The following is a 25,577-nucleotide window of genomic DNA, read 5'->3' as shown; positions in this document are numbered from 1 at the left end:
GCCTAGTGCACTTTTGTGACTTGCCTTAGGTGGATCCATCCTTGCTTACAAACAGAAGAGAAACTGTACCAGTGAAAGGCATGAAGTGCTTCACTCAGAAGAGCAAAAATTGTTTCAGCAAGTTACTTCTGTTTTTCTTTCTTTTCTTCCCCTCGTTCTCCACAGCCTCTAGGACAGCACCACATGTTGCTCCACCACCAGGAATAGTAGAGATAGACAGTGAGAAATTTGCATGTCAGTGGTAAGTGTATAGTTCTGTTCAAATACTTTAATGAAGAAGAAAAATTTAAGAAAAATGCCCGTATTCGTATGTCACAGAATTTTCTATCTTGCTTCTATTTACTGTTAAACTCATCTTTCTGAAAAGTATAAAGTATAAAACAGTTCTGTCACTGCTTTGAATAAGTATGGAGGAAAACAACCAGATCATTCACTCGTTGACAGTTGATACTTGAAATTAGTTGCTTTCTCTTAGACTAGAATTTAATTTGATTTTTAACTCTGATCTTGACTTCATTTTTTTAAGTTGTCAAGCAGCGTTACCTGTTTCATGAGTGTTTTCATCTGGTAGTGTGTTCCTGCATTACTGTACCAGTATAAAAGTTGTTATCAAATTTTGAAACTAGGCTGTGCAAAACTCTCGTGGTCACTGTGGGCTTTTAGCAGGTTAAGGGAGGTCCATAAATTCTTTTGCTTTCAGCTAATGCTGTTGTTGTCATATATTTAGAGACTCTCCTGCCTGTGATTCACATGTAGACTGAGGATCTTTCTGAGCTATTTGACTTTATGTAGATCTGCTCACCTTCTCAATATTTGTAATAATCAGTTCATGATAGACACTTCTACCCCTGCTGCTTCATAGCTTGTATGTTCATCTGTTCTCTTACAGATCAGACTGAGGGTCTTTAAGATAAAGTGGGTAGAATTTGTCAGAGCCTAGTGCTTTAGTTTTATCATGCAGCAAAGCTTTGGTTTTATGAGGGAATTGTTGCAGATTCCTGTTGGTCAACTAGTATTCCCATGCTTCTGTTTGCACACTGCAAATTATTACTAATGTGCACTGATGAAAGACAGAGACATTTCACATTTAGACATTCAAACAGGGATACCTGGAGTTGTAATCACTACAGCTCAGTTTAGTGATCTGCAAGTTGATCTGTAGCCACAGATAGTTTTCTGGGGCATTTTTTAATGCAGAGATTCCCCCAATAGTAAAATGAATTGCCTTCGCCTGCCTAGTTTCTGATGAGATCATGAATTACCTTCTGGTGCCACCTTCTCTCTACTGACTATAGAGAGGACTGGACATCTAGCTGTTAGTAGTAAAGTTGTAGGCAAGGTGAAATTTGCACTCTGTATAAAATATAAAATAGAATTTTTGTCTGTTAAAATGGAGGTACCATGCTGCAACTGTGTGACAGAAAATACTGAAGCAAGCCATAGAGCATTGTATCAGGAAGATTTGGAATGTCTGCTTTGTTTCTGATTCTGTGTACTACTGCAGCTGTTAGTGTTGAATACTATTATTTTGCACTATTATTTTGTCTTCTGGTTAGTCTTAGGTAGGTAGGAGCTAGTGAAAAATAAAAATTAACATCTAGTCCTGAAAATTCTCCTTAAATACTAGCTGTGCTGCCAAAACAAACAAACAAACAAAAGGCAAATTGAAAGCAGAGGAGTAGCCTCTTCCAAACATTTTCATCAATGCTAATGTGGAGTGTTTTACATCCATGTGAATTTTCGTGGTTTGTTTTAATCATTGCTTCCTGTTGAGAGAAATGGGAAAATGAGTAAATCATAGCATTAGAATTTAGAAAAGGTATTATCTCTTGGAAGCAGCAGAAAGACAAGGTATTTACAGTCACCTTCCTGGGTATATTATTAGCCAGCTTAGCCTGAGTAGGAGTCCTTGTAAGGTAAGTGTGTGTGACAGTGAAGCGTTAATCGCAGATCCCATTTCATCGTCACAAGTCCTGAATATCTTCAGTTTTTTGATACCAGTGGTAGTGTGTCAGCCTAATACGACATACCCAACTGGACAGTCATTTTTCTGATATGCCAAATTTAATTAATACCTAGCCTTTGTGTTACAGAGTGTGATTGCAATTTCTGTAAGAATAAAATTGTAACTCGGTTGCAGAACAGGCATTTTACTCAGTCTTTACTGACTGTGAGAGAACACAGTTTAAAGAATGTAATCATCTGCTTTTTCTCTTATGAACCATCTGGTTATCTTGGGAGTGTAGGACTCTACAAAGGAGAATGCGCTGTAATTTCCAAAGTGTTAGTACCATATAGTAAACGAAGACAATTAAATAAACATTTTTGTTCTGTCTGAGCCTATATTCTGGTGCTAGTATTTGAACATTGTGAGAGTTGTTACTTACCTCCATTTGCTACTGAAGATAAACTGTTCCCATGTATCTACATTGGAATAACAGATCTGGAAGAAAGAAAATTAAATTGATAGGAAATGTTTCCTTCTTTCACAGCTTCCTGGTTGGGGGTTGAATGGTCTCTGTGCTTGTGGAGAGTCTGTAGAAGATACAAATACTTGCTTTTCCTGGAAATTGAACACTAGGCATACAGACGTTCACCTCTGACTGAAATTCCTGTTGAAGGATTAGCTACCATTCAGTCCATCTTTCGCTAACACAGAACCATTAAGGAATAGGAACAGAGCTGTAGCGAGATGTCACTGAACAATGCATTTTTTTGTGGGGGGTGGGGGTGTGTTTCTGAATAAACAATAAAAAAGGCATGTGTAGAGACTATTTGCATATGTAAGAAAGATGTTGCATGTAAAACTAACTGCATGCATTACTGTGTTGACTCATAAGCAGTGAGAAGGTGAAAGTAAGGAACAAACGTTTGACAAGACGGTATACTAAAATGCATTTTCCATGTTATGGCAAGGTCTCAGAAGTCTCTATGATAGAGACAGAAGTGTTTTAACAACCCTTTGAAAAGTATCCTCTCTGTATTTTGCTTCATAGTTTATTTTTTCCTCCTCAGGTTGAATGCGCATTTTGAGGTGAATCTTGATTGCTCAGTCTCTCGAGCAGAAATGTACTCTGAATACCTCTCTACCTGTAGTAAATTAGCTCGAGGTGGAATCCTAACATCAACTGGATTTTATAAATGTCTGCGGTAAGACAAAAATCCGTGCAACAATAAAGAAGCAATTGTATGTGCTTAATACTAAACTGTAGCTTTAGATTTCTTTAAGAAGCGGTCTACCGAGTTCAGTTTGAAAGCTACCCAGTTTTAGAATTTTAATTGAAACAAATATTTATAGAGTTTGTTTGCTTTTATTTAATTCTATTTCAGGATCTTTGGTAGGGTTCCTTCTCTGCTCATAGTCTTTTTAATTCTTTCCAAAGTAGTTTCTGGATATTGTTGTTTTCCCTTGGCTTGTGTGAGGTGCTGGCCAACCAGCTGGTAGACTTGCTAATACTCAATGATGAATACTCAGGTGCAATTGGGAACTCCTTCTGTATTACAAAGATGTAGGCAGTTAATCTGCACACAAGAGTAGTTATTTGAAACAAAAGCATTGTAAGAGGGTTGTGTTATTGTGTTTATTAACATGTATTTGTGTTATGTTTGGCAGAACTGTCTTTCCAAATCATACGGTGAAGAGAGTAGAAGATCCAAGTAACAATGGTCAAGCACATATACATGTGGTAGGAGTGAAAAGAAGAGCTATACCACTTCCCATTCAGATGTACTATCAGCAGCAACCAACTTCCTCTACCCCAGTTGTCCGGGTTGATTCTCTTCCTGACGTGTCTTCGTCTCCTTCGCCAGCAGGTTTTTAAATTAATTAAATATCAAGTATTTTGCACTGATTCTGAAATAATGATAAAAGACAAAAGCTTTTGAAAATACTTTGAAGTGTTGGAAGTCAGGGCCATGTGTTTTAATTGATTTTATTTAACAATGTTAGGAGTAATGTTGTAGTATATGCTTACATTTCACGTGTATCCCATCTTAGTATTTGATGTGTAAGCCGTAAACTTCTCAGCAGTCAAGCCCTCGTTGCTGCACCATTAATTCAGAGGCAGTTATGGCTGAGAAGAGAAACTCCTTCATACAGACTTACAAATTCAAGCCTTGGATTTTGAAAGATTTGTTATGTTAATGTGTTTTGAAATAATTTTTGCTTCCGAACTTCTACTCTGTTTATTTCAACAGGAATCCCTCATGGGCTACCAAGCGTAGGAAATCCCTATCAGAGGACCCCTATTAACCAGTCTTCAACTTTGACAGCAACACAGATGTCTTTTCCAATTCAAGGTGTTCACACTGTGGCACAGACTGTTTCTAGAATTCCGCAAAATACTTCTATTCATACACAGCAGCAACAGAATGCTCCAATGACTGTTATACAGAATAAAGGTCCAATATCCTGTGAAGTAGTGAAGGCCACAGTAATACAAAGCTCTGTTCCCCAGTCTGCAGTTCCTGTTACTATCGCTGTAGGAGGAGCACCACAAGCTTCTAATCAAAATTACAGCACTACAGGACAACAGCCGTCTGTAACTGTTGTTAGTTCTCAGACGTTGCTTCACCACCAACCTGTAATTCAACAACAGTCTCCACTGCATGCAGTGGTACCAGGACAGATACCTTCAGGCACTCCTGTTACGGTAATTCAGCAAGCTGTACCTCAGGGTCATATATTTGGCAGAGTACAAAACATACCAGCATGTAGTTCAGCAGTTTCACAGGGTCAACAGCTAATCAGCACATCATCACAACCTGGGCAGACATCTTCTCAGCAGTCCTCTGCTGGTAACCAGCAACAAGATACAGTCATCATAGCACCACAGCAGTATGTCACAACCTCTGCGTCTAACATTGTTTCTGCCACCACAGTTCAGAATTTCCAAGTAGCAGCCGGGCAGGTGGTTACAATCGCAGGTGTCCAAAACCCACCAACATCTAGGGTAGGGTTTCAGAACATTGCACCAAAGCCTCTGCCATCTCAGCAAGTCCCACCTGCTGTGGTACAGCAGCCCATGCAGCCACAGCAGCAGCCTCCACCACCGTCACAGCAAAGTGTAGTGATCGTAAGCCAGCCAGCTCAGCAAGGTCAAACGTATGCACCAGCCATTCATCAGATAGTGCTTGCTAATCCAGCTTCTATTCCTGCTGGTCAAACTGTCCAGTTGACTGGACAACCAAGCATTACTCCATCTTCTTCACCATCCCCAGGTCCGGTTACAAATAATCAAGTCCCTACTGTTATGTCATCTTCATCTACCACTCCTCAGCCACAAGGACCCCCTCCTACTGTCAGCCAGATGCTTTCTGTAAAGAGGCAGCAGCAGCAGCAGCAGCAGCATTCACCAGCATCGTCACAGCAGCAGGTACAGGTACAACAACCGATGCAAATGCAAGTTCAGTCACAACAAGCTAATACAGGAGTTGGCCAGCCTAACTCTGGTGAGTCTAGTCTGATAAAACAACTGCTTCTTCCAAAAAGAGGCCCCTCCACCCCAGGGGGGAAGCTTATACTCCCAGCTCCACAGATTCCTCCACCTAACAATGCAAGAGCTCCTAGCCCTCAGGTGGTTTATCAGATGGCCAATAACCAGGCACCAGGTTTTGGAGTGCAAGGACAGTCTCCAGCTCAGCAACTGCTAGTTGGACAGCAAAATGTTCAGCTGGTCCCAGGTGCAATCCAGCCCCAAGGGGCAGTACAAACTGTACCCATTTCTAATTTACAGATATTGCCAGGCCAGTTGATCTCAAACAGCCCAGCAACTATTTTCCAAGGGACTACTGGCAACCAGGTTACGATAACAGTTGTGCCAAATACAAGTTTTGCTACTGCAACTGTGAGTCAGGGAAATGCAACTCAAATCATTGCTCCAGCAGGAATTGCAGTGAGTGGAGCACAGACAGGAGTTGGGCTACAGGTGCAAACACTTCCAACTACTCAAGCACCTTCAGCTGGACAATCGCAGTGTATTGCTGCTCCCCCATTCAAAGGTGATAAAATAATTTGCCAAAAGGAGGAAGAAGCAAAGGAAGCAACAGGTTTACACATTCATGAACGTAAAATTGAAGTTATGGAGAATCCTTCCTGCCGAAGAGGAGCTGCAAACACCAGCAATGGGGATGCAAAAGAAAATGAAATGCAGGTGGGAAGTCTTTTAAATGGGAGAAAGTATAGTGACTCCAGTCTACCTCCTTCTAACTCAGGGAAAACTCAGAATGAGGCCAATCAGTGCTCACAAGTCAGTAATGGGCCATCATTAGAAATGGGTGAGAATGGAGCTCCTGGAAAGCAGAACTTTGAACAAATGGACACACAGGAAATTAAAAGTGATTTGAAGAAGCCCCTAGTTAATGGAATCTGTGATTTTGATAAAGGAGATGGTTCTCATTTGAGCAAAAACATTCCAAATCACAAAACTTCCAATCATGTAGGAAATGGTGAGATATCTTCAGTGGAACAACAAGGGAATTTGGATGCCACGCAGCAAGATACTGCCAAAGGTGATCAAGGGGAAAGAATTTCTAATGGGCCTGTATTAACTTTGAGTAGTTCACCTGTTGTAAGCGGTACACAGGAGGCTGCAAAACTGTTAACCCAGCAACTTAGTGGTACCAACACTGATTTACCTAATGGACCTCTAGCTTCAAGTTTGAATTCAGATGTGCCTCAGCAACGCCCAAGTGTAGTTGTCTCACCACAATCTACAGCCTCTGTTATACAGGGGCATCAAATCATAGCAGTTCCACACTCAGGACCTAGAGTGTCCCAGTCTACCCTGTCATCCGAAGTTCGGTCTACTAATGGCACAGCAGAATGCAAAACTGTAAAGAGGCCAGCAGAGGATAATGACAGGGAAACTGTTCCAGGAATTCCAAATAAAGTAGGAGTTAGAATTGTTACAATCAGTGACCCCAACAATGCTGGTTGCAGTGCAACTATGGTTGCTGTGCCAGCTGGAGCGGATCCAAGCACTGTAGCGAAAGTAGCAATAGAAAGTGCTGTTCAACAAAAGCAGCAGCATCCAACCACGTATATACAAAGCATGGTCACACAGGTATGTCGCAGCGTTCTTTTTACTTTAATTCTAACTGTGATTCTGACTAATGCTGTGAAATAACGCGGGTGAACTCTCTTTCTCTTGCATAGTATTTAAAATATTCAGAAAATGATGGTTTCTGTTCTTTCATGCACTGAAGTTCTAATAGTTTGCATACTTCCTCAATGTCAGTGACAACAGTGGAATTTAAAATAGTTTGTAGCTTGATAATACACAGTAAAGAAAGAACTTCTGCTTGCTGGTTTCTTCCTTAAAGGATTAACTGTTCTGGAAACAAGAGTGATTTGTTGCATGGTCTGGTAGAAATGCCAGTATTGTTCTGCCTTTTATTCTTGGTCATTATTGCTTATGGAGGGGTCAATGTTTTACTGCAAGTTAAACACTGCAGCTGCTTCTGGCTTGCTGAAATGAGTTGAAGTTCTTGCATTTAAAAGTGGTCTTCGAAGGCTTGCTTCCACTGCAGTCAGGACAAGTGTTGTCTTGTACATTTGTTGAAATATTTGTATTTGTTTATTACAAAATATTTGTAATGTTTACTGATAAAATAAGTATTGCTGGGGTTTTTTTCTCGGTTTGACAAACTTTGGAGAGGGCTTTTGTTCTTTTTCCTTGATCAGTGTTTTTTAACCATTTTGAAGTGGGTTATTTCCTAACACTGTACTAGAAATGAGGTTATGGCCATCATTTCTGTGAGTATTAATAAGTATAAGCAATAATATTTGAGATTATTCCAGTCTCTAGATTTCAGTTTTGTACATGAACAGAAAATCCCTCTGCAAAAAACATTCCTAACCTGGATAGGAGCAAAAAGAATAGAATAGGAGGTTTGGCAGTCACAGAGTTCTGACAGATCAGGGAGAGGAAATGAAGTTTTGAGTATACATTAATGCATTTTGACCTTGAGGTAAGACACGTCTTTTAGTTCTTCCTTGTTAGGCTGGTCAGTTGGGTTGGCTGGTTTGTTTGGTTTTGGTGAGTTAGCAGGTATAGACCTTAAAGCTAGAACTGAAAATTCTAGTGATGGCTGTGCAACTTCTTTTTCTGCGTCAAGCTTCTGCTGAAAGCTGTTTTGACTTTCCTTCATTTAGCTGTCAGACACCAGGACTAACAGTTAATAAGTTTTCTTTCTTTTTATGCTTTACTTTTTTTTAAATGCCATATCATACAGTTATGTTCTTAAAATGTCTTTGAGCTCCTTGTAAATTTTCACCCTTGGTTTTATCAGAGATCTGTATTTTTCTGATACATTATTCATCTTTGTTCTTGCTAGAAATGATTTGACCAAAATGAAAGTGTGTGTTGCAGCACAGGGACAAATCACTAGATTTTCTGTAGCATGGCTATGTTAGCTATGCCTTGCTTTTTACAGTGAGTGGTCTTCAGCTATTACACAGTTTGAATTTCTGTTACAGCTTTGCTAAGGATTTGGCTGAAATAGAAGCTGGTATGGCTATGTCTCTGGAATGGAATAAATATTACCTGTGGTTAGTTATTCCTTGGATATGTGGCTGACAAGAATTTTTAGTTGTCTCAAACAGATACTGAGCTATCAGACTTTCAGATTTTTGAGGAGAGGGGAGTAATACAGTTAACTATTTAGTTTGTATTAGGTAATGTGTATCATGATAATAGAGGGGAGGAAAAATACTATTTTCTGTGCTGATAATTACTTTTTGTTTTTGTTTTGTTTTTTACACTGTCACTGATATCACTATCTTCAATAGTTCTTACCTTTTCCATTACCTGTACAAACAAATGCTGCCAGCTGGGTTTGCCATTCAATACAGATTTGCAGGTCAAAGTGACTCGGTTTAGTATCTGCTGCTAGGGAGGTTGGCTTATTCTTCTGTCTGCAGGATACCCTTCCTTTCTTCAGAATTACAGGAATGTGGAAGAAGAGGAGTTAATTAGTTTTGATCGTGAATGATCTAATTTGTTAGCTAATTGCCTTCACCATTAAAATAGCTATTCATGAATCATATCTATCATGATAATGCTAATTACTGACTTACAGTAGAACCCACTTTATAGTATTCTGTTCACATACAGTAAACATCATAGTTTGGCTTAAGATCTTTACCACTCCTTTAAAATTAATGTGTTGGACTGAAACAGTTCCCTCCCCCCCCCCCCCCACCTCTTAAGCTGCAGAACAGCTGCAGTAGCCATTGTTTTTCTGGAAAAGCAGATGTTAAGTCTTTCCAGTATTGTGTCTGCTTTTAGGAGTATCTGTAAGACATCCAGAAATACTAAGATGAACTCTGAGTTTTGGTGATAACTTCTTTTGTGGTTAGGCCCTAAATATGTCTGATTTTCCCCCTCCCATTTTGAGAGTCTTCCTTGTTTGATGAGCAGCTTCCTTGTCCCCTGACTTTTTGGAAGGCAGCAGCTCAGGAACACTTCTTCACTTGAGCATCTACATTGTTTTATCCTCTGTGTAGTACCTATGTGTACTGGCTGTCTTGCAGAAGAAATGGGAGAACATGGCTCTTTCTGCAAACAGTTAGAAATTTATTATAAATACAGTCCAGTGGAGAAAAATGGTGAAGGGCAGGGAATAAAGGGTATTAGCTATGGCAAAATTGTGTAGCTGCTGAAGCTTTAAAATAATTTTTAAACTAGAGCTTGTATTTCAGAGAAGTGAGAAAGTGATAGAAGAAGAAAATTTGCAATAAAACCCAACAGGAAGGCTGGAAAAGGAGATGTAGGGGACAGAAGAGGGAGGAGAGTATGGCTTATGCAGCTACAGCATGATTAGCTGCCGTGAACTGTAGAGAGGAGAAAGGGAAGATGCTTAAACTGAAGATAAAGAAGGGCAAACAAATAGGGGAGGAAGGGAACAGCAACGTGAAAACTAAGGAAAGCAAGAAAAAGAGTGAAATATTCCTTAAGGGAATGTAAAAGTTAAGAGATACGCTTTGTGATACGAATGGTAGTTTGAAATGAGCTGGTACCATATGACTAGGGGGGGAATGTTCATTTTAATGGCCTACTAAAATAATAAAAGTTATACACTTAAGCTGTCCCACAAACAGCATGTAGTGCTATTGAAATCCAGTTAGACAAGTACAGGTATTGTCTGTGTATAACCTGAGATGATTCCATGTTAACTGTACAACTCAGCAGAACTCATTGAAACATAACTACATATACTAACTTTAAATGTTTTTCTTTTTTTTTTTTTTTTTTTTGCATTTTTATAAAAACTTGGGCTGTGGATGTATGGGTTATGGCAGAAGAGGAACATGTGATACAGTGCTGCAATTTTTCTTCTGTCTCCATCTATTTTGTAAGCCATGGAAGGTAGTCTAAGAGGAGACAGAATGGGCACATCTTGGCTTCATTTTCTTTTATTTTTGTGTTCCTTGTTCCTAAATTATTGCTTTCCTGATGCATTGTGCTGGACCTGTAAATGAAAAAGAGAGGAACGAGTAATTACCTACCTGTACACTTCCTTTTCTTTAATACTTTTTTTTACTCCTATTCAAATGCATCCAAAACATTTGTTGGACATAACCATGTTGGTTTGTCCCGGTTGGTGTGTGTTTTGAAGGAGGGCTCTGTTTTCATGCCATGTTCCTAGAAGTGAGCAAATCTGATCTAAGTTGCCTGATCTGGCTTTTAAAGTAAACACTTCCCTGCTCATCCTCGTCATCCCCTTATAAACAACGCACACCCGTTTCTCTTAAGGCTGCCCATTTGAAACGTGCTTGTGTGGAAATTTAGGTGGTAAAAACTATGTGAGTGTTGCCTCAACTATTTGCTCCTGCTTTCTGTTGATTGGGAAGCTGAGAATTACTGTGCACCAGAAAGCAGGTGTGTAGCTCCAGGAGGTGTAATTCATTCCTAGCCACAGAGCAAATGAGTTTCTCAGCTAGGAGTACTGAAATACAGAATCTTTGTGCTTTTATTGCTCTTCACATGTGAAACACACCATTGAAAGGAGACTTAAACTTCAGTAATACAACAAGAAGAGAACATCTATATTGGTGCCTACCCATCCACCTGACCCTTTCCTCATGCTCAAATTCTGACATACTACTTTTCAGCTTATAGATTACCTTTTTATGTACGTTCACTATCCTGAAGCTAAACATAAAATTTTGTAATACCAAACTATAAATCCTATGATACTTTAAAAATATTTTTACTGATAATTAACTGCTTATTGTTGAGTTAAATGCATTTACAGTGGGTGTGCCTATACTAATGGAGAAAAAAATACAGCCTAATGCCTTTAAACTGCACATGTCAACAGAACCCTCATCACACTGGGATGCAGTATGTTCTCTTGCTGACGGCACACTAGGCCTTTTAAATAAAATGGGCAGAGATCATGCTAAAATAGTTATCCACTAATACATAAGTGGAATGGCACCATTTGTTCTGAGAAATAGAGGTGGAGACCATTTCTGGCCCCAAGCCATAGGGTTTCTTATTCTTGCTACAAAGGGAGCTTGTGTGCCCAGATGGAGGAGCTCTTGTGCATGAAAATAAATGAATATCTTTTGTAAACAGTCCTTTCTAGTTGATAGAAAGCTCTTAGCTTTGCTCTTGGTTTTCATGAGCATGCTGGACTTTCTCCTCTTTCTCTCTCCCCCCCCCCGCCCAGTATTCAATCTGAAGTCATCCAGTCTACATACAGAACCTCCTGCTTATTAAAAGTAGGCTGTGGTATCTTTTCTGTAAGTAGACTGCAGAGTCACTAAGGGTTTATGTTTACATAGCTTTAAGAGTTCAGTGCAAACCCTACTGAGATAGGTGATGCTGCTTAGAGGTACTTTTCAGTCCCAAGACTTGGGGAGATCTGCCTCACAAAAGTGGTGGCAGATGCAAATCCTATAATGGAGAGGTCTAATCTGATTATAAAAAAATGCCATGAAGTGCTTTCAAGTGTGCTAGCGTATGGGGTGCTTGATTTCTTGAGGAACCTGCTATCACGAAATGGTTTTGCTAGAGGAAGAAATCTTTATGCCATGGGGAATTTTTTTTTCCCCGTATTATGTCTCCCAGCAAGACTTTATTAGGAAATGTTAAATATCTGTCATAGTTGCGTATGATAAAGAAGTGAATTTTACATAGTCTTTGCATATCAGTACTGTAAACTAGGTAGCACATAGCAGGTACTTCTAGGTACATTTCTGGAAAAAAGGAGTATGACTTCTGAAAAGCAAAGACTATACCTAATTTTAGTGATGTCCCATGTATCATGCATTGCTTAATGGATACATGAAGATAGAGGAGGGGGGGGGAAAAAAACACAAAAATTACCAGTATTTCTGATCTCTGGAAGAGAGGAAAGCTTTGAGATGCTCGACCATAGAATTTACATTTCTAAAATAAAACCTAGGAAAACAAATGTAACTGCTTTATCTGTTGATTATAAAATGCAGTCAGCACAGCTGATAGGCAAGCAAGAGATTTGACTTAAAAATACATGGCAGGTGTAACCGCCTCATGCTGCAAGTTTGAGCAGAAATGCTTTGCCATACAGCAGTAATAAGAAAATTCTGAACAACAGGAATTACTTTACATATTTCAATTTATCAGCTACAGTTTTCATCACTGCAGAAAAAAAAAGGTAGAAAGAAATTGGAGGGGAAACCGAATTTAACTTTTTGTCCTGAAAATTTGTTTCCCTTTCTGTGCTCTTTTTATTTCCAGCATGTAACATTGTGTTGTATATCTCAGATTTCCTTGTTTAAAATAAAACAATTTTTTAATGAGATGGTATTAAACCCTTTGAATACCACTAGGAGAGCCTGCCAGAAAAACCCTTGAGGAAAAATTCATAATTCCAGTTTAATTGCAGGGTTTGCTTAGAATGGAGTAAATAATACATGAACCACACATTGAATGATGCGAATTAAATGAAATACTGAATTCATTCAGTAAGATCGCTCTCTTTCCAGCACATTAAATGAGACAGAAGTTCTATAGGGATAAAATGTTGCATAAAGGCCATAATAAAGTATTGATACCAGGAGGCCAAGTGAATATTGGCGAAACAAGCTGTACTGCTGACACTTGATTATTTTACTTTCAGCTTCTCTTTAAAAATGCCGTGTAAAAGGGACATTGATCTTAAAAAGCTCTGCTTGTGTTTACCTTTTGTGAAAAGATACATTATGAAGATTCATTACCCAATCTGTAAAATAGCTTAGAGGTCTTTAGATGAAGATCATTGCTGAGTCCAAAATAATTAGCGATGACTAATGGACTTGGGAGTCCTGTATTAACGCAGATCACAGGCATCATGCAATAGTTGTGCTGTGTCCAGGAGTTGCTGAGTTTTGCCTTATTTTTATCAGGATTTAAGCTTGTATATGTGAAATGTTTTGGTTTTGATGAGGCTTTTTTGCTGTCCCTTTGGTCATGTTAGTGTTGTATGATACGTGAGTTACTAACGTGTTACCTTGAGTGACTTGTCCACAGTGCCCATAGCAGCAGGAAAGTAAGACCAGTATGCAAATGAAATGTCAGAAGTTGTGATTAACTGTTTGCTTCTTTACAGTTAAAAGTCTAAAGCTATTCTGTAACAGCTGTAAAGATGTAAACAGAGTACCGTTTGCAACAATTGAAAGCGCTTCTTTCAGAATACTCAAGCACAGACATGAAAGCAGTTTTGTTTGGTCTGTTTTTAAAGAGTGTTGCATCCTTTTCTAACGGTGAGGAAGTAAAGGATGTTAGTCTTCATTCCTAGCTAGTATTCAAAAGCTTAATAATTTATTTTTTGTTTTTATTGTATAATCTTTATAAGCCTCTTACTGGCCAGAGCCTTATAGGAAAAAAAAGAAAGAAGAAAAACAGTATTCTGACATAAATGTATGCCGAAATGGGAAGTGTAGTGTTATCTGTTAGTGAGAAGAAGAAATAACATTGATTATGTTTTAATCTCTTTTTAAGTCACTTTTAAGATCATTTTTATTTATTGTTAAAATAAATGTCTTGTTCTCCTTGCTCCCTTGCAATATTACATCTTCCTTTCTGAAATGTTTGTATTTCACTGTATATGAGTTACATGGTGTATTAGGCATTCTAGGCATGTGGTGTTCTGTATAAAGGTACATGTGGTGGCTGGTTTTACAAGAGCTTGAACTGTATAGTTTTCCAAGTTTTATAAAGAAAGTGGTGTGTCATAGTTTGAGCCTGCTGGTCTGTGATAGTGTTTCTTCAGCAGTGTTCAGTTTGCCTTCTCTTAACTCACTCTGTAACATAGGTTGTTGTGTACTAATGTGGCAGTTCCAGAATTCCACAGGTGCAGCATATAAAACCATTTCATCAAAGAACATAAAACAATTTATTAGATGTATCAATGCTCATCTTACTTTTTTAGCAGAATTTTCTCTTACATTTACGTAGGAAAGCGAGCTACTCTGTGCTGATATTGCAGCCTCTTGCATTTGCGTGGTTTTTTTTCTCTTTCCCTAAAGAACAAATAAAGCCTTTGCAAAATAATGCTGTCCTTTGCTCCACTAGTGCCCTTGAGCAATTCCTTTGCAGTCATCATTCTGAATTTGAATTTGGCCATGAGGGTTATGAATTCTAGAAGCTTCTGCATAAATACTGTGGTGTAATAGTTGTATGTCCCTTGTGTTACTTTGTCTATTAATGCTTTTTCAGAGTTCAAAGTGTTAAAATCTGAAAACTTGTGGTGGATTAAAGTGTAAAATGAAAGACCTTTGAACAACAGTAAAATTGTATGTCAAGTCTTGAAATAAGCCCTGTTTAAAACTGTGTTTTAACTTTTTCTACAGAGCACACCTGCAACGTCGATACCAACAGTGCAAGTACAGGGCCAGCAGATCAATTTGCAGCCGCCTTCATACACTGCAGCAAGTCAGCATGCAGAGCAAATGAAAAAACCTGGACAGAACTTCATGTGTCTGTGGCAATCTTGTAAAAAGTAAATGACTCCTTTATTTAACTACCTTTACTAATATGTAACAGATGCATGTATATAGAAGGTGTTTCTACAAGTTCTGTCCATTCTGTTTCTTTAAGTTACCTTATACGTTGCCAGTGGGGAGAAGAAAGTGAAAAGTTAAGGAAGCCAAAGCTGAGATGGGGGATTGCAAGACATGTAACTGTTCTCAGTTATACCTCAGAGCATAAAAGGAGTATTATGTGGCTTTCTTGTAACAGATTGATTCTTCAGTAATAAACAAAATACAGTCATGTAGTTAAGTTTTTTTTTTTAAAATCTAGCTCCGAAGCTTGTTCTCTGTGTTGCAAATATGAAAATAGTTCCTGTACTCCAGTTACAAATCATGTCTTGACATTTTCTTATTTTCAGCTTTTAGTCTTTCTTGTGTTTCCAGTTTTGCAAGGGCAGGGTGTTGCACTTCTATGTCCTGGTTGAAGTCTTATTTAGATTATGACTAATTTCAGTAATTATGATACCATTTGTGTGCCACAGGACTCCATTGACATGAAAGGAAATTAAAAGGAGCTTAGCCTTAAGACTAGGCAGCAGTGATTAGACTTTTTTGATTTGTTATTGATGTCTTTCACAGAGAAGAGCAAGCTATCAGACTTTCAGTTGTAGGCTGATGAAAACATTATACTACCCTTATTACCAATATGTGTATTTTGACCCTGATTTTTGAGATAACAGGTTTTTGAATGTGTTTAGTTTTCACCTTAGAGAAGTGTCACCTACCAAAGAAACAAAAAACACTTCTATGTAAAAAAATACATGTAAAGCTTTACTTACTTTTAACTTTATTCCTTTACTACTGATAAATTTAACTGTAGAGCCATACTCTACTGGCTGCATAATAGATGCATGAACACCTGTGTTGGTGCAATAGTGGGTTGTACTGAGGTGGAAAAGAAAAGCTGGGGAGGTTTGTAGCAGAAGCCTCACCAATTTATACAATCTTGAAGATGGGGAGTTGAAACTTGATGATCTTAAGGTCCTTTCCAACCCTAACTATTCTACGGTTCTATAACTAGTTTTGAAGCATAACTTAGTTCCCAGATTTCTTCTGTGTCTGAAGTTGTGTAGAGCTGAGGTAAATAAGCTCATGTGAATAACCATGGAACAAGCCAATATCACATGTGAACTACTGTGTAAATATGTGCAGACAAAATTTGGGCAGGAGGAGGAGCCATGCAGTTACAATTACCTTATATTAGTGTTTTTGTAAATTTGTCCTAAAATATTATTTCAGTAATTTTTCCTGAGACTATGGGATTATGTGGCCCTTATTTTACAAGTTGATCTCTACATTTCGCTTCAAAGATAATGTATTATTTCTCGTGGTTTAGTTTCTCCTGTTGACTTCTTGTACTGGTTTTTGTTCACGGTTAAGTTTCATTATTTTCAAAAGGCTTCAGAGATTTTTGCATTGATAGAATTTGCTCCATGTGACACACTGTTCTTATGCTGTCTCTCACTTCTAAAGTGTTTATTTCAGTCCCAGCCTTAAAATGGCTTAGATAAACATTACACTCAGCATTCTCTGAGGTGAACACCAAAATGTAAAGTTATCATCTTCCTCAAGTGTATGTTCTTTATTTGTATTCCTTGAGCAGCCTGATTAAAAAACCAGAAATGTCAAATCTCCTGTAGGCTTCCTACTTCTAACAGACATAAAGAAAAATCTGGAATTGCGGCCTCTTACCGTAACTGTTTTATTTATAGCTCTCTGTCTTGGCTGTTTTCACCGAGTTGTTTAAGCAGGAAACAAGAAGATTTTTTGGAGTGGGCCATTAGTCTATGTGAACTTCATATCCACTACTTGGTTTCATTCATGATTGCGTAGCAATTTTTTTCCCTAGGTATTAAGCAGGCAGATTCATTGTAGTAGAATGATAGAACAGCGTATTTTTCATGGTGCTTACAATTAACTGGAATGATATGACAGGAGGCAAATTTGATACAGTATTTGCACCTGTTTCTCTAAGCATATTCTTTAGTTTAATTCTCACAATACATTAGCATTGAGTTTCCCTTCCAAGATATATTATAGAAGGCAGTGAAGGCCTTCAAAAACATTTTATTGAGAATCAAAACAAATATGAATAAATGTTTCTTTTCCTACCCACTAACTTGACTTCTGTGATCAGCAATATTCCAGTGGCATGGGTGTGGGTTCTGCTGTTTGGTTTCTTAAAAATGAATTAGAAGACATTATACCAAGATTTTTAAATTATACTACAGATTTAATAGTGTCTGAAGACCACAACCAGATCAAGCCCAGTTATGCAAATAGTTGCTGTCCTGGGTTCAGCAGTAGCAGTCATTTTTCTTCTTAGTAGCTGGTGCAGTGCTGTGTTTTTGACTTTCAGCCTGGGAACAGCTCTGATAACACCAGTGGTTTTAGTTGTTACTCAGTAATGTTTACTCTGACCAAGGACTTTCTGAGTCTCATGCTCTGCCAGGGAGGAAGGGAAGCAGGAGGAAGCAGAGACGGGACACCTGACCCAAACTAACCAAAGAGGTATTCCATACCACAGCACGGCATGCTCAGTATATAAACTGGGGGCAGTTAACCCGGAAGGTCTAGATCACTGCTCGTTCGGGCTGGGTATCAGTCAGTGGGTAGTGAGTGGTTGTATTCTCTTCCCTCGTTATTTCCCTTATCATTATTATTATAGGTGGTAGCAGTAGTCGTTTGTGTTATACCTGAGTTACTGGGCTGTTCTTATCTGAACCTGTGGGAGTTGCATTCTTTTGATTCTTCTCCCAATCCCTCTGGGAGTGGGGGGAGAAATAAGGGGGGGAGTGAGCGAGCAGCTGTGTGGTTATGAGTTACCAGCTGGACTTAAACCAGGACAGTTGTAATGATTGGCTGCTTGCAGATGAATTCAGATAAGACTCTTAAGAGGTGTTAGCACACTGCTTTGCATTGAGGATATAACAGAAAGTAGATGTTTGCCTTTGAAGTTCCTCTGTCTGCAAGTACTGCTAATTGTATTCAGCTTAAATTAAAAGCTGCTATTTGGTTTCACAGGTAGGCAGGAGACGTCTGCTCTTGAGTTGCTTTGTATTTAAAAAGTATATTGGAAATGCTGTTGAATCTCCACTGCCTGTCAAGCCAGCTATTAGTTTAATATTCTGTTCAGTAGCTGAACAGAATGGTGGACAAATTAAGTGGGAAATGAGTCAACTGACCATATTCTCATGTATTCTCAGTACTTTTTTTTTTTTTGTTACTATGTTCAGGTATTTCTTTAAGGAAAACTTTTTTTTTTTTTGCAAAGTGGTAGTAAATTTGAGTCTTCTTAGATCAGTGACTGAAGTATAACACTGAATGTATTATACAGTGAATGAACTGACACAGCTTAAATAGCTTTGTTTTTTTCTTAAAGCTTTGCCATGTTGAATACAATGTTTAAACAACATTTTGGGTTTCACTAATGCCATGAAATTTGCTTCATCCATGCCAGGATTTATTCATATTCGTGCCAGACATAAGTTTACGTATTGACTTCCCCTTAATTGTGGGAAGACATCTTGCTATCCTCTGAAACATCAACTTTTGCTGTTGAGTCAATGTAGATGTAAAACATTTTATTTTCATTTTCTACTATGGGCTGTCTGGAGCAACAGCAAGAGCTGGGTATTTCTCCTCAGCTTCCCTTCCCAGTAAGAGCTGACTGGCATGGGAAAGGTGAATGCTTTTTTTAGAGAGTAGTAGCCTATGCAGAAGGTAGTTGCTGTGTTGCAGGTGGTTCTAGCAGTAGGATTCCACTTATACCAGAGACTTGTCTCTGGGTGATATTAGCTCTTTGACACCTTTATAGGGTTCAGATAACAGTATCTACACTTAGGCCTACGTATCAGTTTCAAGTATGTTTGCATAATGGACGCTATTGAAATGAGCAATAGGATGTGGAAAGAGGTGGCTTGATCAAAGCACCTACTGATCTGCTATTCATATGCTGAGAGTTCGGACTTGATCTTGTCCGTAAGTGACTCCTGTGAGTTAAAAATGTTAGTCCATCCTTGGCTGCTTGTTGTAACTGTCTGATTGGAGGTCATTCCCCTCTTGGCACTGGTCAGGCCAGTGAGTTCAGTCAAACATCTTAATGCAAATACTTTTCTTGTTAACTGAAACTAAAATACTGGCATGTGACCCCAAGTGACTGAGGTGGGTGCATGTGCATGTGTTTCCTCTTCAGTAAGACTGCTGCACTAGTGGCATCTGTCCAGGAAGTGTGTGAAGACAGCTGGTGATAGTGACTTCCCAAATGGCAGCAACTGGGTTTCTAGACCTTTTCTCTCCAAGCCTTAAGTGGGTGTTGATGAGCGGGGTTAGTTGTATTGAAACAAGCTGTAAGCAGCTAAGTCTTTTGGCCATTTTTTCTCTCTTGAAGCAAAAGATGTAATTCGTAACACTTAACACCTTAAAATATTATCTAGACTAAAAAAAAACCAAACCACTTTTGAGTCACTTCCTATTTTCAGTTACTTTTTTTTTTAATACAATGATTCTCTGTTACCATTTGATATACATTACAATAACGATTCTTTTGTCTATTTGACAATTTGAAAACACAGATCTAAGAACTGTTGATTCACCAGTATTTTGGGGTAGTGCTCACAGTGTGTTGTAACTCTTCTGCCACTTTGAAATGGAAGAAAATCCTTATCAGGATGAACTCAACTGCAAGGTGTTTTATGCCTCTACTTTCACCAAATAGAATACATGAAATACACTGTTCTGTTACAGGGCCAGGCTTAGGGCAACTTCATCTTTTCTCCATCATTCACCATTGCAAAGAATGGGTCGGTAGGAATTAATGTGCATTATTCTGTTGGTAGCTCACTAGTAATACATGTACATGGTTTTTCCTTCTAAAAGTTTATGACTTTTTATCAGTGCCTATCTCATTTCTGAAAATAAACCCCATTAGCCAATATGGGTTTGTTTGTGATATTTGCACTTTATCATTAACTGTAAAAAAAAAAGCTTAAATTCACCTCCCCCCCCCCCCCCCCCCCTTTTTTTTGTAGGTGGTTTCAGACACCATCACAGGTTTTCTATCACGCAGCAACTGAACATGGAGGAAAAGATGTCTACCCAGGGCAGTGCTTATGGGAGGGATGTGAACCTTTCCAGCGGCAGAGGTTTTCCTTTATTACCCATTTACAGGTGCAGATTTATTTTACATGTTACTTCAGAAAACAGTAGGAATTTCATGGTAAATTTCCACTCACCTTTCTCACTGTCTTTTCTTTAAGCAGGATAAGCACTGTTCCAGAGATGCTTTGCTTGCAGGATTAAAGCAAGATGAACATGGACAAGCAGGAAATCAGAAGCCTTCTAATAAGTAAGAGACCTGAGCCTCATTAGCAATAGAGAAAATAAAATTAGAAATTATCAGAAGAATTTATGTATTTATAACTTGGCTTATCGGGTGAAAATCTTGTTATGTAGAGTCTATAGCCGTAATCCCATTTGAGGTGCGTTACAGTAAGACAAAATGGGCAAAGAAGCGAAAAGATTGTGGTACGGGAGGTGTTGTTGCAGTTATCGTAAAAAAACAGGTAATTTATTAAGGTATATGGTCAGTACTCTTTGAATATTGTTCTCAACATTTTATTCTGATTTTTTTCCCAACTGTAGAGCTGTTTGTAACTTTTAATACAACAGGAAAATGCATGTAATCTAAGTGGAAAGTTACTTGTTGTATACAGTTCAGCATTTTCATCAGCTGAGATGGATTGTCTTGTAACTTGCTGTGCTCCTTCCAGTTTTGTGGTCTAAATTTGGGCTAATTTGGTCCAGGGACTCTTGTAATATACTTTCATTTAAACAAGCAAGCAAGATAAATACCAACTCCTTTGAGTCCTCTAGTTTTGTGCTGCTACCTGGAGTCTGTTTTGGCTCTCTTCTTTCCCAAAATTATTTCAAGCATCTGGAATTAATATTGGAGAGCGCAATCCTATTACTGTGGGGTTGTGGGGATGGTTATGTTAATATTGGAGTTATTCAGAGTTCACGTAATTGTGCGAGTGTATTAAGACAAGGTCTTTGTTAGTAAGCAACTGGAATCTTTTAGTTGCGAGCTAAATATGTAATTACATGGTCCCAGGCAGATTTTTGCAGTCTGTTCTGCGGCTTCTTAAATTGCTACCAAGCTGCTGGAGGCAGCAGAGGAAGTTGAGTATGAAAGTTGATAAATTTAGTTTGGGAGTCCTTTTACTTTTTTAAATATAAACAAACTTCTTAACACGGACTTATGATTGCTTTATGGTGCCTTGTTTCATTACACTGAACAACGTTCACACCTCTGAAAACCACAAAATGAAGAATTATGTTAATGTAGTCTTAAATACTTTGTAAATGGGAAGTGTAGGGCTGATGCCATCTACTAGCATGGTGTGATCTTAACTCTGCCTTATCAGAAACAGTCTGTCATACAGGTAACAACACATCCAGTAGCTACGTGTCCTCACAGGCTTCTTTAAAATTGATGCAGGCACTCATATGAGGAAAAGACATTCATACATCCCCTCTTCTGAGGCAGTATGCACTAGTTAAGTGGGATTTGGAAGTAGAAATTTATATTCATAACCAGCTCCTGCTCAAATACTGAGACTGCAATAGCATAAGATACCAAGAATGTGATTTCAGAATGTAAGTTGAAATAAGAGCGTTCACTACTCTAAGTAGGATGCTTTGAATCTCCCTGCCATCCCTTGTTCCTTCTCATGGCTATGTACTGCTTACAGCGAGGGAACTAGCTTTAGTTTTTTGTCTGATTGCATGGTAAATCAATTCTAGGTTTAGAAAAACCTAATTAATTTTAAAAGTGGATTTTTCAGATGAGTAGAATACAGCTGGCTTACAGTCAGTGGAACACCAGTACAGGAGGTGGGCTAGGACAGAAGAAAGGGATGAGACCTTTCTTTGTTAGCACTCACAACAGTTAATACACTCATTTTATATGAAATCGTGAAGATTCGCTGTCCGTTACTTTTACTGTCTTCCCTCATGTCTTCATTAGTTGTCTTTTACCAAAGAAGAAATCAATAAACAGGATTTCAACTAAATGTAATGTGTAACCCATATAAACTTACAGAGCTGCTACAGTGTTATGTTCACACAACTGATAAGAGCATCTAGCTACATGAGGAGGACAAGGATTGATAATTTGCTTTCTGGAATCAGTGGCCTGTCAAATGAAACCTTAAGCTTGCTCCAGCCGGTCCCCTTAAGTTGGCTTACATGGTCATGTTGGAAAGCTGACTGCCAAGTTTTTGGCTTAATTTACTTTTTGTTGAGTCCTAGAAACTTGTCAGATATATCAGCATACACTGATAATCTGTGTGACTGAATTCTTCCATGGAGCTGAAACAGCTTAAAAACCTGGTGCTGAGGTGAAGTATGTGTAAGTCATCGACTTTTAGGCATTAATTAGGCCAACTTTCTTCACTTAATCCATCACTGTCCAGTAAAACTACACCTACATCCGGGAGGGCAGATAGAGTGTTACTGGTGCTGGAAGTAAAGTCTGGAGCACAGTGTAAGGGCCCATTCTTCTAGTCATAGTTTCTGTCTATCATGACACTATATGTACTTGAAAAAATCTGTAATGGCTTTTGCTAGAACCAAGCTAGAAGTTAAGATGTATTACAGAGTTGGTTGTAGACCTTAATTCTGTATCTCTTTGCTTTTACGGTTGTATTGTTTTAGCTCTTCTGGTTTTCAGAGGTAGCTGAATATTGAGTTCTGGAAGGTCAGGTAGCACTAACAGTTTATGTTGACTGTAGCTGTGTGCATTTGAATCTTTTTGGATTCATATTAGGTTTTTTTCCTTGTTGTCCCTGAAGCAAAGGCTGTAGCATGAGCTACCAGAAATATTTTTCATGCACCATGGGAGTGGGAGGAGAGATAACTTTAAATCACAAGATGAATGGTATGGTTTGAGGTTAAGGAAAATATTATTAAAATGAATTCAAGAATCTAGATGTTTCTTGAGAGATACTTGCTCACAGACACAAGTCAGTCTGCTGGATGAATCAGGAGCTTTTTTATCAACTTCTTTTTTTCCAAAATCAGAAGAGAAGACAGTTTTTTACTGTCTTCATAATATATTAGGAATACATTCCTAATTTATTGCAGCTGTCCCTTTTTCAATATTTCTAGAATTAGAATCATACAGTCATAGAATAGTTAGGGTTGGAAAGGACCTTAAGATCATCTAGTTCCAAGCCCCCTGCCATGGGCAGGGTCACCTCACACTAAACCATCTCACCCAAGGCTCTGTCCGACCTGGCCTTGAACATCGCCAGGGATGGAGCATTCAAAACCTTCCTGGGCAACCCATTCCAGTGCCTCACCACCCTAACAGGAAAGAACTTCTTCCTTACATCCAATCTAAACTTCCCCTGTTTCAGTTTTAACCCATTACCCCTTGTCCTGTCACTACAGTCCCTAATGAAGAGTCCATCCTCAGCGTCCCTATAGACCCCTTCAGATACTGGAAGGCTGCTATGAGGTCTCCACGCAGCCTTCTCTTCTCCAGGCTAAACAGCCCCAACTTTCTCAGCCTATCTTCATATGGGAGGTGCTCCAGTCTCCTGATCATCCTCATGGCTCTCCTCTGGACTTGTTCCAACAGTTCCATGTGCTTTTTATGCTGAGGACACCAGAACTGCACACAATACTCCCAAGTGAAGTCTCACGAATTAAGGCAGTGTTACTTCAGTTTTCTGGAATGTAGCATGGAAGCTGTTGAAGAGAGGCATTGGGAACAGCCTCCATTGATGAATCCTTGTCCTTCTCAATACAAGGAAAAAAAACTGTTCCAGAAATTAAAAGTGAAGATTGTAATTCCTTTACTGTTGTATTCAGTCTCCTATAAACGTGTCATTGCCCATCAGTTTCATAATTCAGCCTCTGCCCTTCTCCATTTCCTTCACAAAGGTTTTCAAACTCTTAGTTCCATTCAGAGAAGGATGACAGTGTGAGCAACATTTTTAAAGAGAAGTCTGATACTTCTTAGTTTTCTGTTTTGTGGTTTAAAGCTGCTCATATGAACCAATTTTCTAACTTTTAGCTAGGTTTCCTTGTTAGAATTTCAATTTCTGAAGAAAGTCTCTCTGAACAAAGGATTCATGTTTTATTCTCTAGAATGTTCACTTACAGTGAAAGATGCCTAAATAATACTCTTGCAGGCTAACTTTAAAAACTAAACATACACATTTGACTCATACCTTTGCACATGAGCACTGCTTGCACTTAATCAGGTTCTACTAAGGTATTAAAAGGTTTCATAATAATATTGTTCAGTTTGTTGAAGTGTGGTGATGTTTTTCACCATTGATACTGCAAAACTTCCCTTTGGGATGTCATTATGGGTCTTACTTAAGTGAAGTTGAATATTTATGCATTCTAAATTGGAGTTGTGTGAGTAATTTAAAAGATTTAGGTTAAATAAAGCTTTGACTTCAGTATTAATACTGAAAATGGAGAATTTGCTTCTGCTATATTTATTTGTACCAGCTTTATAAAATACCCTGATTGATTTATTAATCTCAGTCTGAAAGCTGCAGTAACAGGTAATTGGTTTTACAAATGTTTGATCTGTTTTAACAATTAAATGGTTTATGTCTTAGATCATAACTTAAATCATGTTCTTATATCACTCCTCACTAACCACAGTTAATGTGTATTTTATATTGTCTTGGTGTCTAATGGTCCCAGTGAGCTGTGTCAGGTTTTGAACGGCAATATTTTAAGGGCATTCTCTGGCCAAATCTCAGATGACATTTGCATAGCTGTTATCCCAGTTCCTGTTAAAGCGTTTCTGATAAAACATTCCTTTAAATCGGTACCCTGCAGGAAGTGGCTGTGTCATTAGTACACTATATTACTTTCACATTGCAAATGTCATGGGTGATGAGCAGTACTTCAAGAAAAGTGTGTCTTCACATAAAATAAAGCCCATGACTCTTCTGAATGCTTTGCAGTAAGATTTGTCTCTGCGGAAACAAAAGGCAAATCACATATCATCACCCAGTATTAGTGGATCTTTGTGTCTCTGTTCAGATGGGTTACAAAATCGTAAAATAACATTTCAGTTGTTAATCTCCTCAAAAGTGGTGCAAAGCTTATTTTTATGAATTCTTTCCTTACTAATGTAGGCAGCCAGCTGCAGGGGGCACTGCCTCTACTCCCAGAGCACAGAAGGCCATTGTGAATCATCCGAGTGCTGCCCTAATGGCATTAAGGAGGGGATCAAGAAACCTTGTCTTCAGAGATTTCACAGTTAGTATTGCTTAACTTAAGTATTAGATATTAATTGCGGCCTGTGCCTACAGGGGTTTTACTTCTTTTCTTCTCTTTAATTTTGCAGGATGAGAAAGAGGGACCAATAACTAAACACATCCGATTAACAGCTGCCTTAATATTAAAAAATATTGGTAAATACTCAGAATGTGGTCGCAGGTAAGCATTGCATGATTCTTCTAATACCAGTGGGTAGTGTTGTCCCTGTTAAGTACCAGACAATAGGCAGGTGTTAGTTAGCCTTTAGAAACACCAATAC

At 38.5% G+C, this 25,577-nt stretch overlaps 1 protein-coding gene across 2 annotated transcripts in view; it reads left to right on the top strand.

Moving 5' to 3' along the window:
* The window catches only part of ARID2 (AT-rich interaction domain 2), a 106,027-nt gene that overhangs the window by 76,582 nt on the left and 3,868 nt on the right, over positions 1-25,577 (top strand). For both annotated transcript variants that reach the window (XM_057425489.1, XM_057425488.1), the window contains 9 exons: positions 166-241; positions 3,016-3,150; positions 3,614-3,813; positions 4,198-7,064; positions 14,825-14,973; positions 20,035-20,173; positions 20,266-20,351; positions 25,174-25,297; positions 25,386-25,477. In XM_057425489.1, the coding sequence (XP_057281472.1) occupies positions 166-241; positions 3,016-3,150; positions 3,614-3,813; positions 4,198-7,064; positions 14,825-14,973; positions 20,035-20,173; positions 20,266-20,351; positions 25,174-25,297; positions 25,386-25,477 (3,868 nt within the window). The remainder of the gene's footprint in view (positions 1-165; positions 242-3,015; positions 3,151-3,613; positions 3,814-4,197; positions 7,065-14,824; positions 14,974-20,034; positions 20,174-20,265; positions 20,352-25,173; positions 25,298-25,385; positions 25,478-25,577) is intronic.

This window comes from Pezoporus wallicus, unplaced genomic scaffold (assembly GCF_028554395.1).
Source record: "Pezoporus wallicus isolate ANWC-B61680 ecotype Strahan unplaced genomic scaffold, APGP_CSIRO_Pwel_v1 contig_4722, whole genome shotgun sequence".
NCBI classification, from domain to species: domain Eukaryota; kingdom Metazoa; phylum Chordata; class Aves; order Psittaciformes; family Psittacidae; genus Pezoporus; species Pezoporus wallicus.
Note: the sequence above shows the minus strand (reverse complement) of the source record. Positions and strands in the feature narration are given on the sequence as shown.